The sequence below is a fragment of the Trichechus manatus genome, unplaced genomic scaffold (genome assembly GCF_000243295.1).
Source record: "Trichechus manatus latirostris isolate Lorelei unplaced genomic scaffold, TriManLat1.0 scaffold00023, whole genome shotgun sequence".
Taxonomy (NCBI): domain Eukaryota; kingdom Metazoa; phylum Chordata; class Mammalia; order Sirenia; family Trichechidae; genus Trichechus; species Trichechus manatus.
Window position 1 is genome coordinate 10,417,800 of NW_004443959.1, and position 16,203 is coordinate 10,434,002.

Consider the following 16,203-nt stretch of genomic DNA (forward strand, 5'->3'; position numbering starts at 1 on the left):
ACGGGAGGGGACCATAGGAGACAGAAGTCAACGAAGGCATTGAAGTGGTAGGGGCCTCATAGCTTAACCAGCCTTGCACCTGGCTGCTCTTATGACCCTGCATGAACTTCATTTCTGGCTGGCACATTGCCGTGCAGTAGAGCTGGTGTCATTTTCATTTAGTGCCCTGCCAGCTCCCTTCCATTGCGGTGCTGGCTTTTCCTTGTGTCCTGTCTGCTTGGCATCTATGGGTCTTCACTTTGGACAACTGATGCCCCTGTTTTGTTGATGCCCTAAGCACATACTTACCTTGCTCATTGGTAATCCATCCCTGATGTGTCTAACCATATGCCAGACCACAGTCTTGATTACCAAAGTATTATACGTAGTCTTGAAATCAGGTAATGTAAGTCTTCTACCTGTATTCTTTTATTTCAGAAATTTTTTGGCTAATCTGTAGTCTTTGTATGTAATTTTTGCAACAACTTAAAAAAATAAAATACTATAAAACAAAAAAGTACATAAACATACAGGGTCATGGAAAATATAGTCAGAAGGGGAAGGCAAAATAAGGATAAAGTTAAGTTAGCATTCAGATGTGCAGGCCTTTCTTCAAGTTGGGCTACAACCAAAGCTATCTACTCTAGAGAACCTGGGAAAATGAATAATTTGATTTGATTTCAGCACATTAAAACAGATACTCAGTTTGTAAGTTTTTATGTTTATTCCCATCAAGATTTTGATCCTTTTGGTGATGTTACCTGTTTTCCTTCTTGTCTAGGAAGAATACTTTTTTAGTTCTCCTTAGCATTTCTAGTTCATTAATTAATTCCCTTAGTCCCTGAGCACTTTGTTTTTCACTGATGAATTTCTACTCTGTATCTAGTACCTAAATGAATAGATGTTTTAGATGTGATTTCACTTTTTGAAATGAGGCAGTAATTCAACATTTATATTTTAACAAATAAGAAAATATTCTGTTCTGGAACTCTTCAGATGCTCTTTATTTAATTTTTATATTTAATAACAATTGTATCAGGATGCTTTAGGCTGCAAACAGCAGAAATCCCAACTCATAGTGATTTAATGGTGTAAACAGCAGAGAAATTGTTACCTCTCAAAGCAAGAAATCATGAGGCAAGGCAACTAATGTTGGTTAATTCAGTAGCTCAGTCCTGATGGGGGCATCAAAAACCCAAGTTCTATTTAACTTTCCCTTCCCCACATGTTGACTTTGTTTTCAGGCTTGTTCCTCTTATAAATCAAGGTGGCTGCTGCATTTACTGACATGACAACAGCATGTGTGACACTGTACGAATGAGAAAAGCCTTTCCAGAAGCCCTCTGTCATGTTCCATTGACCAGACCAAGTTTTATTTCTACTCATAAACCAGTGAGTTGCAGGGAGGATGAGATCACAGTGATTGATGTAGAATAATCATTGTTTATCCCTTACCTGGGAATAGAATCACCTTCCCAAATAGCTGGACAACTAAACAAAACTGAGGTTCTTTAACAAAGAAGAAGTGGGCAGTGGATACAGAGAAGACAATGATCTGTGTCTGCCACAATATTTCATCATAACAGCTATTGAATGTCTACTGTGTTTCAGGCAACATACAGAGCATCCGACACACATTATCTCTTTTAATGCTCATAAACATCCTGTGAGAATAGGTAATGTCTACATTTTGTAAGTGAGAGAACAGAGCTCAGAAGTTTAGTAATTTTTAAAGATTATACAGGTAGGAATAATAAAAAGTAATAGGGCCATTACCTAAATGTAGGTTAGGTCTGTCTAGATTTTATTTGCATGTATACTATTCTATTTGACAACATTCAGTGAAACTCATTGACCATAGCACTTACAATAATAAAGGGCACATATTGGCTTATCTGTCTGTTTTCCTCTGCTGATGTATGAACTCGAAAAATTGAAGGTTTCAATTTCAAAGTGGGGCATCAGCCTTCCTTGCAGTCTAACTGAAAATAGAAATAACAACAAAAGCTTGATGAGCATTTGTGTCGGTTAGGGATGCATTCAGTTGCAGTTTACCGAAAAAGGAAAACAGAAACAGAGCACCACCGAGGATTCTCTCTGGAGTTGGGTAGTCCAGAGCCAGTGTAGCAGCTCAGCACTGTCACTGAAGAACTGTGTTTCTTCTCTTGTTCTGCTGTCCTGTCCTTAGCCTGACGGCTTGTGATCTCTTGGTTCTAAGATTTTTCCTGCAGCAGCCATCAGATCCATATTCTAGGCAGAAAGAATAGCAAAAGGGTGAAAAGCCACACCAGCTGTTTCTGTTTCCCCTTTTTCAGGAAAACTGTTTAGTGTTGTGCAGTTGAAATACAGTGAATAAAGTAATTCAATGCATTTAGCATTGAAGGTGGGACAAGATTTAACGAAACTGAAGCAAATGCTGGTAAAGTTTTTATAATTTATTGAAGAAAGCTATTTGTGGAGTAGATCTAGTAATATTTAATTTCTGAACCATATTATATAGTTAATAAATTAACATGTTCTCTTCAACAAAATGAATTGTATATTAATTTCCACTGATCTAGCTTATTTTCGTTTTCCAGATATTGTTTTGTGTTTGCTTTGGGATACCTCACAGTGTGCCAAATTACTAGAGTCTATATCTTTGATTATGGACAATATTCTGCTGATTTTTCAGGGTAAGTTAAAACTTTGATTCGGTAACCTGTTTTATTTATTCTAACATGGTGGTTAAAGGACAAAAATATGGTTGCATTTAGTTGTTAAAATGAAAACTATTACTAAACATTTTAGTTGAATATTTATGAATTTAGAATTTTTCTTCTTGTAGTCTTTTGTAGTGCTATACAAGTCATAAAAAATAGCCTATTAAATGTACTTATATAAAATTTCTAAATATCTAGCAATTAAATTTGTTCTATTACATGCGGATACTAAAAGCATTTTCTAATTCCGAAAGGAATTTCTGCAATCATTTATAACTATTCAGAATCAGCACCTCCCTTCCTTGAGCCTGCATCCTTGCTACCCTGTATTTGTTCTCGTGACCCCTTTAGGTACAGTTGTTCACCACCTTCCACATAAGCTCTGATCACTTGTTTTTGCTTCATAGCACCCCATAGGGCTTTCTGTGCATCAGAGGTTCTTGGCTGTCTTTGTCAGTCTCGGCATGCTGGAGAAAAGATTTGAGCATGTATTTTACTTCTGTGCATTTCACTTCTGTGGAACGTTTTACCCTCATATCAATATTGACATGAGTAGTATAAATAACTTCTGGCTTTAGTTCCTTCGGAAGGTATTATTTTCCTCCCTGGTGCTAGATGGGTCTCTTTGTCCTGAAACAGAACTGATTAAATGCCTTTTATGAGATAAAGGCAACGCAAGCCCTTATGAACTAATTTGCTCACCATCTTTCTAAAGGGACGTCTGCTAGCCTCAGTACCAGGTGGGGAAGTTGAAGGTAAACCTCTCTATTCTTTGTGTCACGCCTGGATAGCTTTCTCTACTGAGCAAGATACAGAAGACCTGCTTTTAAGCCAGCCTTGAATCATCTGGACAGATAAATAATGGCTAGCAAATCCAATTTGAAAATAAGTAAATTAAAAAAAAAAGTTGAACCATTCAACCACAGAAATGGACCAAAGTTTTATGAGCTCAGAGAAGAATCACTCCTATGAAACGAGGCTTTAGAAGATGAAATATTTTTTTAAGTAGATTTTACTTTTATTTAACAGATTCAGAAAAAAATAAGGCTTGCATGAAAGAAGATTGCATTGCAAAACAAAAACAAAAAAATCACAGATTAAATCACAAAAACTAGTTAATCAAATTGGTAACATGTAGAGTAGAATTGAGAAATACCCCTAGAATACAGAATGGGAGAGTGGATGCTGGGGATCAAGTTTATGAATAATAGGTATTATTTAAGAAAATGAGCTAATGAGCAGAATCAATAAACATATTGGGCCACTGTGAAAATATTAGTAAATTTGAAGAAATAGTCCAGGCCACGTATTATGATCATGGTGTATGAAATTAGAGATCAGTTGTGTAAGTTTAAAAGAACCACAGTCGTTTAGAAAATTTAATCTTCCTGAGAATAACAACCATATTGGTCCTGTTCATCACTGTATCGTTAATGCTTAGCAATATTAGCATTAAATAAATATACGTATTGAATCAATAATACTTCAGTAAAGATGAAAGTAAAAAATACTGTGAGAAAAATAGCAGCAACACAATATAGAAAAACCTGAGGAGTGTGGGCAAAGCTGTATTATCTAAGAGATAATTCATGTTTGAATAATTACATTGCAATAAATGAGAAATAAACGTTTAGTATAAAATATACATAGAAACAAAAAGATTGCTCTTGACTAATTTATGAATGTTGATAACAGAAATGTTAACATTGGCAACTAAACGTTAATATTATAAAATCATGGATTTTCAAACTGACTTTTGGAGTCCTAGGATTCTTCAGGCAGGTGCCAGAGAAGCTAAGCAGATGAGGTTCAAGGTCCTCCAATCTTACTTCGACTGTATCTGCTCTGTGTTTCTCTAGTTTATATTTTGAGTTTCCACATATTTCATTAAGAAATTATTGTGCTGCTTTTTTTAAAATGAGATTTTAAAAAGTAATTTAATGATAACCAAGTAGAATTTATTATCACCTTAATGGATTGGTGCTAGTACAAATTTGTGTAACCCAGTCTTTGCTGGACCCTCACAACTCCTCCTTCTGTTTTATCTTAGTCAGCTCATATCCTTTTTCATTTTCTTCATCTGCTGTCCCAGACTCTTGTCACTATTAAGCCCTTTACCTAACATCTCTATTAGTTAGGGATAGGCTAACTGCTATTACCAACAACTACTACCAACAACAACAAAAGTCACAACATCATTTTAGTAGCTTAACATAATGGAAATTTATTTCTCACTCACATTACAGTCCACTTGAAGAGGGATCCTCTGTTGCACACAGTCACTTAGGGAACCAGGCCCCTTTTTTCTTGTGGCTCCATCCCCATCACAGCTTTGGACTCTTCTTCATTAAGTTGATGGGGCAAAGGAGTGGGCACAGAGCGAGCAGAGAGAGACCGTGCCTACTTATCAGTTACGCTCATATTCCATCATAAAAGACTAGTTATACAGCCCCACAGACTAGAGGTCATTTTACATTAAGAGCAAAATGCATGTTCAGAAACAACTTTATATGACATTGTTTTAAGTATTTTCTTTAAATTTTAAATTTTATTTAAATATTCACTTTTAAATGTTTAAGTATGTAGAAGAAAAACAACACAGTACTTTCAAGAAGAATCAGACAACCTAGTTATAAAACTCCCAAGTTTGAAGTATAATTTTTGTCAGTTAGGAGAAAACATTTCACCATTGCACAGTATGGATCAGCATAAATCCAGTCTCTGAAATGTGGATGGGGTTGATCCAGTCCTCACATTCCTGCTTCTCCATCCTCCTCATCAGCCAGCCACCCCTGTGACACTCTCTCTCTGACCCTAAACACTCGGAACTAGGTCAAAGCTGATAAGTTAAAAGGACACTGTCCTTCAGACTGCCAAATAGGCAGATACCAGCTACAAGCTTGGGAATTCCACATGGCGCCCCAACCTTCTGACCTGCTGAACACAAATTCAGGGCTGGTTTCCCACTACCCGTTCAGGATGTCAGCTGCAAGTTTGGGAGTCCACACGACACCCTTACTTTCTGACCTGCTGGCTCCGACTGTCTTTTTGGGTTCAATAATTCACTGGAATGATTCACAGGGTTCACAGAGAGTATACCATACTTAGGACTACAGATTTAATTATAGCCAAAAAGGATACAAACAAAGAGACACATAGGGCGAGGTCTAGGAGGATTCCCAACACAAAGCTTCCACGTCCCAAACCTACCCTCCCGAGAGCAGATGTTCTCGTCAACCAGGAAGCTCTCTGAGCCTTCGTGTTCAGGGATTTGATTGGCCAGTCCTGCATGATAAGCTAAATCATGCCTCCTGAGGCTAGTTAATATTGGCCTCCCAGGTGAGTCTTTTCTGATCTGGCCAGCCCCCATTCACAGCGCAGATTCTGAGGTGTGGCATGGAAGTCCCAAATCAAGGTACTCCAGTTACTGCAAGGGTTATTTCTACCAAGCTAAGGACAAAGGCCACCTTACGTAGGGTAAAATTAGATCGTTTACCCCACAACCATAATCTGTAAACTGGTAAAGATTGGACATACAGTTGACTTAGCTGAAGGAAACCAACATGGCAGAGTTAATGAAGGGCTCCTTTTGTTTTATTTTTTTCAATGGGCACAGGAGAGGAAAGAGCCATGTAAAGGCAGGCTTTTCTCTGAATGGAGTATTCAGGCATTTGAAACCCTTGAGGATGTTGTAACACATAAGTGGAAAAGATCCTAACTTGACTAATTAGATAAATATAATAGCTATTCAAAGTGTTGGATGGCTGAAGAAAGTAGAGTTGAATAAAGTGACTGTCCTTTGTGCTAAGCTGTCCCATTGCTCTGAAGATAGAAAGCATAAGCAGTGGAGCCCAGCCTCTTGGAAGCAATCGGTGTGAGATCTTTTTTGGTATGGGATCATTGTACTTGCACAAAGTGTGGAAAAACAGATATTGCATATATATATATAAATTGTTCCATTAGGTTCAAGATACATGAAAAACGTTGGTTAGGTAAGAAGGACTCACCTCTTAACAGAAGCTCCTATTTGCAGAAAAGTTGAACTGTAGTTGTTGACTTTCATGGCCTCCCCAAGAAATATAAAAGAAGTTTTAAAAACCTTAAATAGTGTTCCTATATACCAGTATAACTAATTAGAAAGTATGGTAGAAAAAGGATCCTAGTCTCAAAAAGCAATAAAAACTATGAAATGTGTTTGGGAATGCATGTAGAAAGATATGTACTGGACCTCTGTGTAGAAAACCACAAAAACTTTACTACAGAACATAATAGAATACTTAACTGGAGAAACATACTGTTTATTCAAATAGTAAAATTCAATATTTTAATGAGATTAATTTTCCTCAAGTTAATCTGTAAGTATAATGCAATTCAAGTTGGTATTTTGGGGGGAAATAGATAAATTGAGAAGTTTATCTAGGAGAATAAATGCTTGAGAGTAGTGAATTCCATGTGAAAACATACTGTCTGTAAAGCAGCAGCCAGTAAATATTATGGGACTGACATAGGAATAAACACATCAAAGAAATCAGGATAGAGGACCTAGAAGCAGACCCATAGGTCTATGAGAGATAAATACACAGGAAAATAATATTGTTGTTAGTGGCCATTGAGTCACCTCCAACTCATGGCACCTCATGTACAACAGAACAAAATGTTTGCCCCGTCCTGCTCCATCTTCAAGATCATTAGTAGCAACACAGAGCCACCACAGTACAACAAGCTGACATCCAGGTGGTGACAGAATAATAATAGTGGGATTATGAAGCAGTGGGGAAAGCCTGACTCGATTATTCAGTAAATGGTATTGGGACAATTGGGACGTTTGGAAATAAAAATGAAAGGTAAGTCCTGGCCTCATCTAGAGATAAATAAATTTTAGATGGAAGCAACCAAAAAAATGCCACCAAACCTCTTGCTGTCGAGTTGATTCTGACTCATAGCAACCCTAAGGGACAAAGTAGAACTGCCCCGTAGGGTTTCCAAGGCTGCAAATTTTTACGGAAGCAGATTGCTGCGTCTTTTTCCCATAGAGCTGCTGGTAGGTTCAAACCGCTGACCTTTTGGTTAGCAGCTGAGTGTTTTAACCACTGCGCCACCAGGGCTCCTTAGATGGAAGCAAAGACAGGTTTTTTGGGGCAGGCAGATAATGAATTCTGATCGGAATATATTGATTTTTGTAGTGCCTAAGGGATAGCTTCTTTTATCCACCAAAATAGGTATCTGTGAAAGAATTTTCTATCAAACCAGAGATAAATACAAGAATATGTTTTTAGAACTAGTATAGTGTCAGATGCTTAGTAAATGATGTATTACTAGTTACTCCTGTGTGTTCATTCAGCTAATGCACACCATACACGCATGTGCTGTGCATTTTGCTAGGTGCATAGAGGCTGAGCGTAGGTTCTTTTGTAGGTGACTGTCTTTTCGGGTGTAAGAAATGATAAACCAGGGTGGTCTGAAAGCTACAGATGGGATTGTCATTGTCATCATTCCTTTTTAGAATGCTTATTGAAGTCTAGTCTAATTTTAGACACCTTTTGTGCTCTATGAAATGAGTCATAGAAAGCCTCTTACTGTTCTTTATAATTCTCCTCTCACATTGTGCCCGCTAACTATGTTGTAAATAGGGTTGGTGTAAATTATTCAACTGCTGTCTAAACATCAGTGTTCCATTTATCCTGTTTCATTCTGTGGGAATGTCTCCAACACCTTGACCTACTTTTGGTTAGGTGAACCATTCTGTCTAGGCAACTACAAATGTAATTCAAGTTAAACAAACATGGATCTGTTATAGTTTGGTTTGTCTGCTCCTTACCCTACCCAAACCTTTTCCCCTGGCTTTATGTATGTTCACAAAGCAGTGTGGTATAATGATATTTATTAAAAATATGCAGTGCTTTCTTTTTTTTTTAAATTTTTTCCCATACAAAAATTTATACATACATTGTTATGTGACTAATTGCTGTCCCCATACTGTGACAGCACACTTCTCCTTTCCACCCCTGATTCCCCATGTCCATTCAACTAGCTCCTAACCCTCTCTGCCTTCCCATCGCACCTCCGGACAGAAGCTGCCTGTTTAGTCTCTCGTATCTACTTGAGCTAAAAGACACACTCCTCACGAGTTATCACTTTATGTCCCACAGTCCAGTCCAATCCCTCCTTGTCTGAAGAGTTGGCCTCGGAAATTGTTTTAGTTCTGGGCTGATAGAGAATGCAGGGGCCATGCTTTCCGGGGCTCCTCCAGTCTCAGACCATTAAGTCTGGCCTTCTTACTAGAATTTGAGTTCTGCACCGCAGCTTTCTCCTGCTCCATCCGGGACTCTCTGTTGTGTTCCTTATCAGGGTGGTCATTGGTGGTAGCTGGGCATGATCTAGTTCTTCTGGTCTCAGGCTGATGAAGTCTCTGGTTTATGTGGCCCTTTCTGTCTCTTGGGCTACAGTGCTTTCTAAATACTCAAAAAATTGGTCCTCTCTCCTGGACTTAGGAGCCCTCCATGATGTGCCCACTCTCTAGCTTTTCAGCCTTATCTCGCCCATTCTCTCTTCAGTCATCGAGTGCTGCCGCCATATGTAACTGCTTTCATATCTTTGTACTTTTGCTCATATTATTCTCTCTGCTTGTCCTTCCCAACCATACCTTTATTTCCAAACCTCCCCAGTAATAAACAACTGTTTTGTTTGAGATGTTTTTCCTCAGTTCTCTCAGTTTGAAGTAATTACTCATCTCTCTACACATTTCTTTGACTATCCATTTGGCACTTAACTTATTTTTATGTAATTATTTACATACCTGTTTATCTACTACTCTTGAGAGAAAGCTATTTTAGAAATAGCACTTCTCAATTAATTATTGTATCTCTTCAGTTTTGTATGTTTAGTAGCAATTCTAGTATTTATTAAATGAAGACATGAATGTGAGGAAAAGAGAGCTAGCTTTAATCAACCATCTGCTGTGTCTCAGATACTGGTTAAGGTATTTGTCACATTGACATTTTACTTAATCCACAAAGTACCATTATTACCTACTTTATAGATAAGTAAACTTTATAGATAAGTAAACTGAGGTTGAGATTGAGATTGATTAAATAAGTTCCCTATTCTTACACAGTTGATAAGTAGTGGACTCGGGATTTAAGTTGACTTTTCTGAGTCCTATATTCAACTGCCTACTCAGTACATCTCGACTTGGATGTCCAGTAGGCATTTCGTACTGAACACTTCCTAAAACTGAACTCCTGATTTCCTTTCCCTGACCCTAAACCTTTTCCTCCTTCAGTCATCTCCATCATTCTGGTTAGCTGCTCTGGTCAAAACCCTTGGTGGTATGAGGTCTCAAGCCCTGCATCTAATCCGTCATCAAATCCTATTGTTTTTACCTTCAGGATACACCTAGAATCTGCTTCTAACCATCTGTTTTGCCATTGCCCTGGTCAAGTCACCATCCCTCTTGTCTACAGCTAGCTTTCTTATCCCCAACCCCAGTACCCCCCCAGTCTTTTTTCAACCCAACAGCTAGAATATATCCACTTAAAACCAAGTCACTTCTCTGCCTAAAACCTTCCAGTAGTTTCTCATCTCATTCAGGTTAAAGTCAGTGTCTTCACAGCGCCCTGCAAAACCTACTAGATCTGACCTGCTACCCATCTGTCTTTACCTTCTGTACCTGTCCTCGTTCACTCACTCCAGTCACATTAGCCTCCTTGCCTATCTTCAAACTCGCCAACCACACTTCTACCTAAAGACTGTTGAACTTGCTTTTCTCCCTGCCTGGAACATTCTTTCTCCAGACATCCGCCTGGTTCACTCTCTAATTTAAGTTCTTTGTTTAAATGTCACCTTCTGAATAGGCCAGTCCTCACCAGTATCCTGGCACTCCCTGTCCCCCATAACCTGCTTCATTTTTCTGCACAGCACTTAGCAACATCTGAAATATAGTATATTTACTGTTTGTTTATATGTTGTTATCTCTCTCTAATACAAGTTTCTTGACAGTAAGGACTTTGTACCTTATTCACAGCTGTATGTCCAGGACCTATATCAAAAAAAATTTAAAAAAAAAAGTAGCCCGTTGCCATCAAGTCAATTCCAACTCGTAGTGACCCTATAGGACAGAGTAGAACTGCCCCATAGGGTTTCCAAGGGGCAGCAGGTGGATTCAAACTGCTGACCTTTTGGTTAGCAGCCATAGCTCTTAACCACTGTGCCATCAGGGCTTCAGCACCTATAGCAATACCTGGTTAATTGTAGGTGCTCACTTTGAATGAGGGATTAAGTAAATGAATGAATGTAAATGAATGACTCAGAGACCAGCGCTCCATTATCTCTCACTGTGTTTTCATTTGGTATTAGTTACTACTATCAGTTGCCATCAAGTCAGTTTCAACTCATGGGGACCCCATGTGTGTCAGAGTAGAACTGTGCTCCAGAGGGTTTTCAGTGGCTGATTTTTCAGAAGTAGCTTGCCAAGCCTTTCTTCCAAAGAGCCTCTGAGTGGACTTGAACCTCCAGCCTTTCGGTTAGTAGTCAAGCATGTTAACCATTTGCACCACCCAGGGACTCCTTGGTATTAAGTAAGTGGGGATTGTTTGGTTTCAGTGGGTCTTCCTGTTTGTGGATGGAAGACTACCAGTGATACCCTGCTAAGAATGTGAATGAAAGAGTACTATATACTTAAAGATGATTGAGTGGGGAATTAAGTTTATCACTGTTTGTAACTTGTATCTAGGTAGCAAATTGACCTTTTATGCTTTGTAGCATTAGCATACAGACATCATTTGAGTTTAGCAGTTTCCTGGAGACCGGTGTCTCCCAGAAATAGTGGAACAATCAAGAAAGTGATTGTTTTGTTGTGTAGTACTCTATTGTGTGTATGTACCATAGTTTGTTTATCCATTCGTCTGTTGATGGACACTTAGGTTGTTTCCATCTTTTTGCTATTGTGAATAATGCTACAGTGAATAATGCTGGGTTTGCGTAACAATAAAGAACAATGATGAATCTGTGAAACATCTCACAACATGGATGAATCTGGAGGGCATTATGCTGAGTGAAATAAGTCAGCCACAAAAGTACAAAAACTGTATGAGACCACCATTTAAAAACTCATGAAAAGGTTTATACACAGAAAGAAACAACTTTTGATGGTTACTAGGGAGGAGAGGGGTGGGGAGGGGAAAACACTAACTAGACAGTAGATAAGGGGTAGCTTTGGTGAAGGGTAAGGTACTGCACAATACTGGAGAAGTCAGCACAGCTTGACCAAGGCAAGGTCATGGAAGCTTCACAGATACATCCAAACTCTCTGAGGGAATGAATTACTGGGCTAAGGGCTAGGGACCATGGTATTGGGGGACATCTAGCTCAGTTGGCATAACATAGTTTATAAAGAAAATGTTCTACATCCTACTTTGGAAAGTAGCATCTGAGGTCTTAAAAGCTTGTGAGCCACCATCTAAGATACTCTATTGGTCCCACACCGTCTGGAGCGAGGGAGATTGAAGAAAACCAAGGACACAAGGGAAAGATTAATCCAAAGGACTAATGGACCACAACTACACAGCCTCCACCAGACTAAGCCCAGCCCAGCTAGATGGTGCCTGGCTATCACCACCGACTGCTCTGACAGGGATCACAACAGAGGGTCTCAGACAGACCTGGAGAAAAATGTAGAACAAAACTGTAACACACAAAAAAGACGAGACTCACTGGTCTAACAGAGACTGGAGAGACCCCGGGAATATGACCCCTGGACACCCTTTTGACTCAGTACTGAAGTCACTCCTGAGGTTCACCCTTCAGCAAAGATTAGACAGGCCCATAAAACAGAACGAGGCTGAATGGGCACACCAGGCCAGGGGCAAGGATGAGAAGGCAGGAGGGGACAGGAGCTGGTAACAGGGAACCCAACGTCGAGAAGGGGAGAGTGTTGACATGTCGTGGGGTTGGCAACCAGTGTCCCAAAACAGTATGTGTTGTAATTGTTTAATGAGAAACTAATTTGCTCTGTAAACCTTCAGCTAAAGTACAATAAAAAAATAAAGAAAATGGTTGTTCTTTTTAGCACTCATTCTTTAATAATGTTTAACCACAGTTGAGTTTTGTGATAGAACCAAGTCCTGCTATTGTCCCTCTTAGAGAAAAAAAATGCATATAAGTATACGTTTTAGCCTTTTCATCCCTTATTTTTGTTTGTTTCAAAAAGTCTAGAGTGTTTCACTACTTGACTTCAGGTAAGTATTTTTTCGTACTCACCATTGATGTATTGATTTTGAACAGATTTATTCTGTATCTTTATACATTCTTAGCAGGGTGCCATTGGTAGTATAGATCTGTCGTCTCACTGTAGATATAGCCATGTGTACATACATGTGGTGGATTCTAACTGCCGACCTTTTGGTTAGCAGCCTGAGCGTTTACCCACTATGCCACCAGGGCTCCATTCATATATAAAGAAATATCTTATGGCTACAAACTGTACAAAACCTGATTGTCCACGCAGTGGCAAGAGTTGGTAGCAGAATTGTAGGTTGATTTGTATTTCTACCTACAGAATTAAGTGCATAAAATATTTTTATCTATATCATATCCACTACTGGAATTCTTTATATTTTAAAATATAAAAGACCTCATTCTGGAGGGCGCTTATAGATAGTGGAACCCGAAGGAGTCTGGTTTCTTGAGCAACCTAACCAGCCCTGGTCTGACTACCTCCAAACTACTCCTAGGTCACAGCACCAAAGTTGGGTAGAGAAGAATTACATGAGTATATGCACTCCTGGTGGTGCAGCAGTTAAGCACTTGGCTGCTAACTGAAAGATCAGCAGTTCAAATCCACCAGCAGCTCCTTGGAAACCCTGTGGAGGCAATTCTACTCTGTCTTATAGGGTTGCTGTGAGTTGGAAACGCCTCGATGGCAACAGGAACAGAATAGGAATGTTGAATAGATTAAAATTTTTTCCCCCACTCTCTTCCTCTCTCCTTTCCAGTTCAGGCTTGCACAAGATAAGGAAGTCGAAACCAGCATTCTTCTAAATCAGTCCTTGATATTTTAGCTCAAATATATATTAATATATATGCAAACAATTTTCTGTGGCCTACAGCTGTCACCAAAGTGTTAGGCAGACCTGTAGAGTAGATCAAGTTTGACTTACCACTTCTTCCTATTCTGTTCTAAACCCTCTCCAGCCACCCCTGCTCCTGTCACCTCTCCCCTGGGAATTCATTCTCATTTCTTCTTCTAAAAAGAGATCCATTTCCTGTTTTTAGATAGTTATTGATCTGATCTGCTGATTAAATTTATGTTAAATGAGGTCTAACCCTTCAAGAAGCATTTGTATTTTAAAAGATGAATAGGCTGATTGAAATAAACCTTAAAATACTGGAATGTGATAAGAGAGGTGTTTTTTAAATGAGGACTATTCTTTTTTTCTTCTGGAGCATTCAAATCTGTCCTCTGCCTTCTTTCTATACCTGTTAAGCCAAAAATCAAACCTGTTGCCGGTGAAGTCTATTCCTACTCGTAGCAACCCTATAGGACAGAGTAGAATTGTCCCATAGGGTTTCACCCAAGGAGCGGCTGGTGGATTCAAACTGCCGACCTTTTGGCTCTCAGCTGAGCTTGTAACCACTGCGCCACCAGGGCTCCTTCCATACCTGTTAGGGAGCATGATTCTTGGACTCAGCCATGCAGCTGTACACTACCCATTCTCCTAGCCCAGCTCACTTTTAACAGAGATCCTGCATCCTTGGCGCATGATAGAATGGAAATTGGCATGGGAGCGGGGGAGCACCAATGGACAGAATAAGGGCACAGATTCACAAAGCACATATATGACTTGAAACCAGCGATGCAGACACATGTACACCAGTGTTCATTGCAGCACTGCTCACAATAGCCAAAAGATAGCAACAACCTAAATGTCCATCTACAGATGAATGGATAAGCAGAATGTACATGCATACAATGGAGTACTACTCAGCCATAAAGGCAGATGAAGTCCTGATACGTGCTACTACACGGATGGGGCTTGAAAACATTATGCTGAGTGAAATAAGTCAGTCACAAAAGGATGAAAGGATGGTCTCACTTATATGAAATGACAAGAATAGGCATATGTATAGAGACCAAAGTTTGTTAGTGGTTGCTGGGGGGGGGGGGGGAGGGGGAGCCATTGTTTGGGAAGCAGTGAGCTTCTGTTTATGATGATGGCAAATTTGACATCAGTTATGGATAATGGTTGTGCAGTGTGACTAATGTAATTGATGTTTCTAAGTTGTACACCTGAAAAATGTTAAAATGGCAAATGTGTTGCATCTATTTTTGCAACAATAAAAAAAATTTAAAAAACACATATTTGTGTTTTTTTATCCTCTTGTATGTATGAACCTAACAGGTTAATCTCTCACTGAATTGATAAAACAAATGTAATAATTATTTTATTAGTGACTTATGTTTTAAGGTGACGTGGGAATTGGAATTTAGAACTGAAGGGGATTTTATTATTCATTGGAGAGCTAAACTAGGAAGAGAATTAGAATTTGTGAGACAAGGTCAGAAAAATTATGATTCTTTTTCCCAGGGAAATGGAAATTATATGGCATTTTTATAATCTTCAAAGGCCTGAAAGATATCTTGCCAACCAGAAACGGCAACTGGGTGTTCTTCAGAGCAACCTGGGGGATTAGGTTGTCTGAGGAATAATTTCCTGAGAGTGAGTGGTATAATGTAATTATTGGTTTTTAAGGGAACCTAAGAGAAGTTTGAGTTTAAGAACAGTCGTCATCTGACAGTTTCGAGGTATCGTGTCTGTTAGGTGAAGAGAATGAGCTGTAAATTCTCTAAGGCACAGGTCTGTGAGTCCTAGTGTCCCTGGAAGGAATGTTTACAACAAGCCCTTGATGCCACATCCTGACAGCGGGAGAAACTTTCTTTCTTTACGTCTTTAAAGATACTGATGGTTTGCCCCAAGTGGTAGTTAAAACTAATAAATCTCATCCACTGAGCAATGTATATTGGTGGGGAAGTACAAGATTAGAACTAGACAGATTGGGATTTGAACCTCTGACGTGCCAGTCTCTGGCTGTGTGACTGATCTTTCTGAAACTGTTTCCTCATCTGTACAGTGGGAATGATTCTGCGTGTTCCACCCTATAAACCCACTGCCATAGAGTCAATTCTGATTCATGGCGACCCTGTAGGACAGAGCAGAACTGCCCCATAGAGTTTCCAAGGCTGCATATCTTCACATAAGCAGACTGCCACATCTTTCCTCTGCGGAGTGGCTAGTGCATTCAAACCAACAACCTTTTGGTTAGCAGCCGAGTGCTTTAACCACTGTGCCACCAGGGCTCTGTTCCACACTGTAACCAAAACCAAACCAAACCCATTGCCGTCGAGTTGATTCTGACTGATAGCAACTCTGTAGGACAGAGTAGAACTGCCCCGTGGGGTTTCCAAGGAGTGGCTGGTGGATTTGAACTGCCAACCTTTTGGTTAGCAGCTGAGCTCTTAACCACT

The 16,203-nt window shown here is 39.4% G+C and overlaps 1 protein-coding gene across 14 annotated transcripts in view; it reads left to right on the top strand.

The window, feature by feature from the left end:
* The window catches only part of MBOAT2 (membrane bound O-acyltransferase domain containing 2), a 167,386-nt gene that overhangs the window by 94,662 nt on the left and 56,521 nt on the right, over positions 1 to 16,203 (top strand). For 13 of the 14 annotated variants that reach the window (XR_002823545.1, XR_002823548.1, XR_002823544.1 and 10 more), the window contains one exon: positions 2,559 to 2,654. Coding sequence is in view for 7 of the 14 variants with exons in the window: in XM_023728276.1 (XP_023584044.1) it covers positions 2,559 to 2,654 (96 nt within the window). In the remaining 7 variants the exon portion in view is untranslated. Of the gene's footprint in view, positions 1 to 1,223; positions 1,372 to 2,558; positions 2,655 to 16,203 lie in introns of all 14 variants that reach the window. The other variant, XM_023728282.1, reaches the window with a different exon arrangement.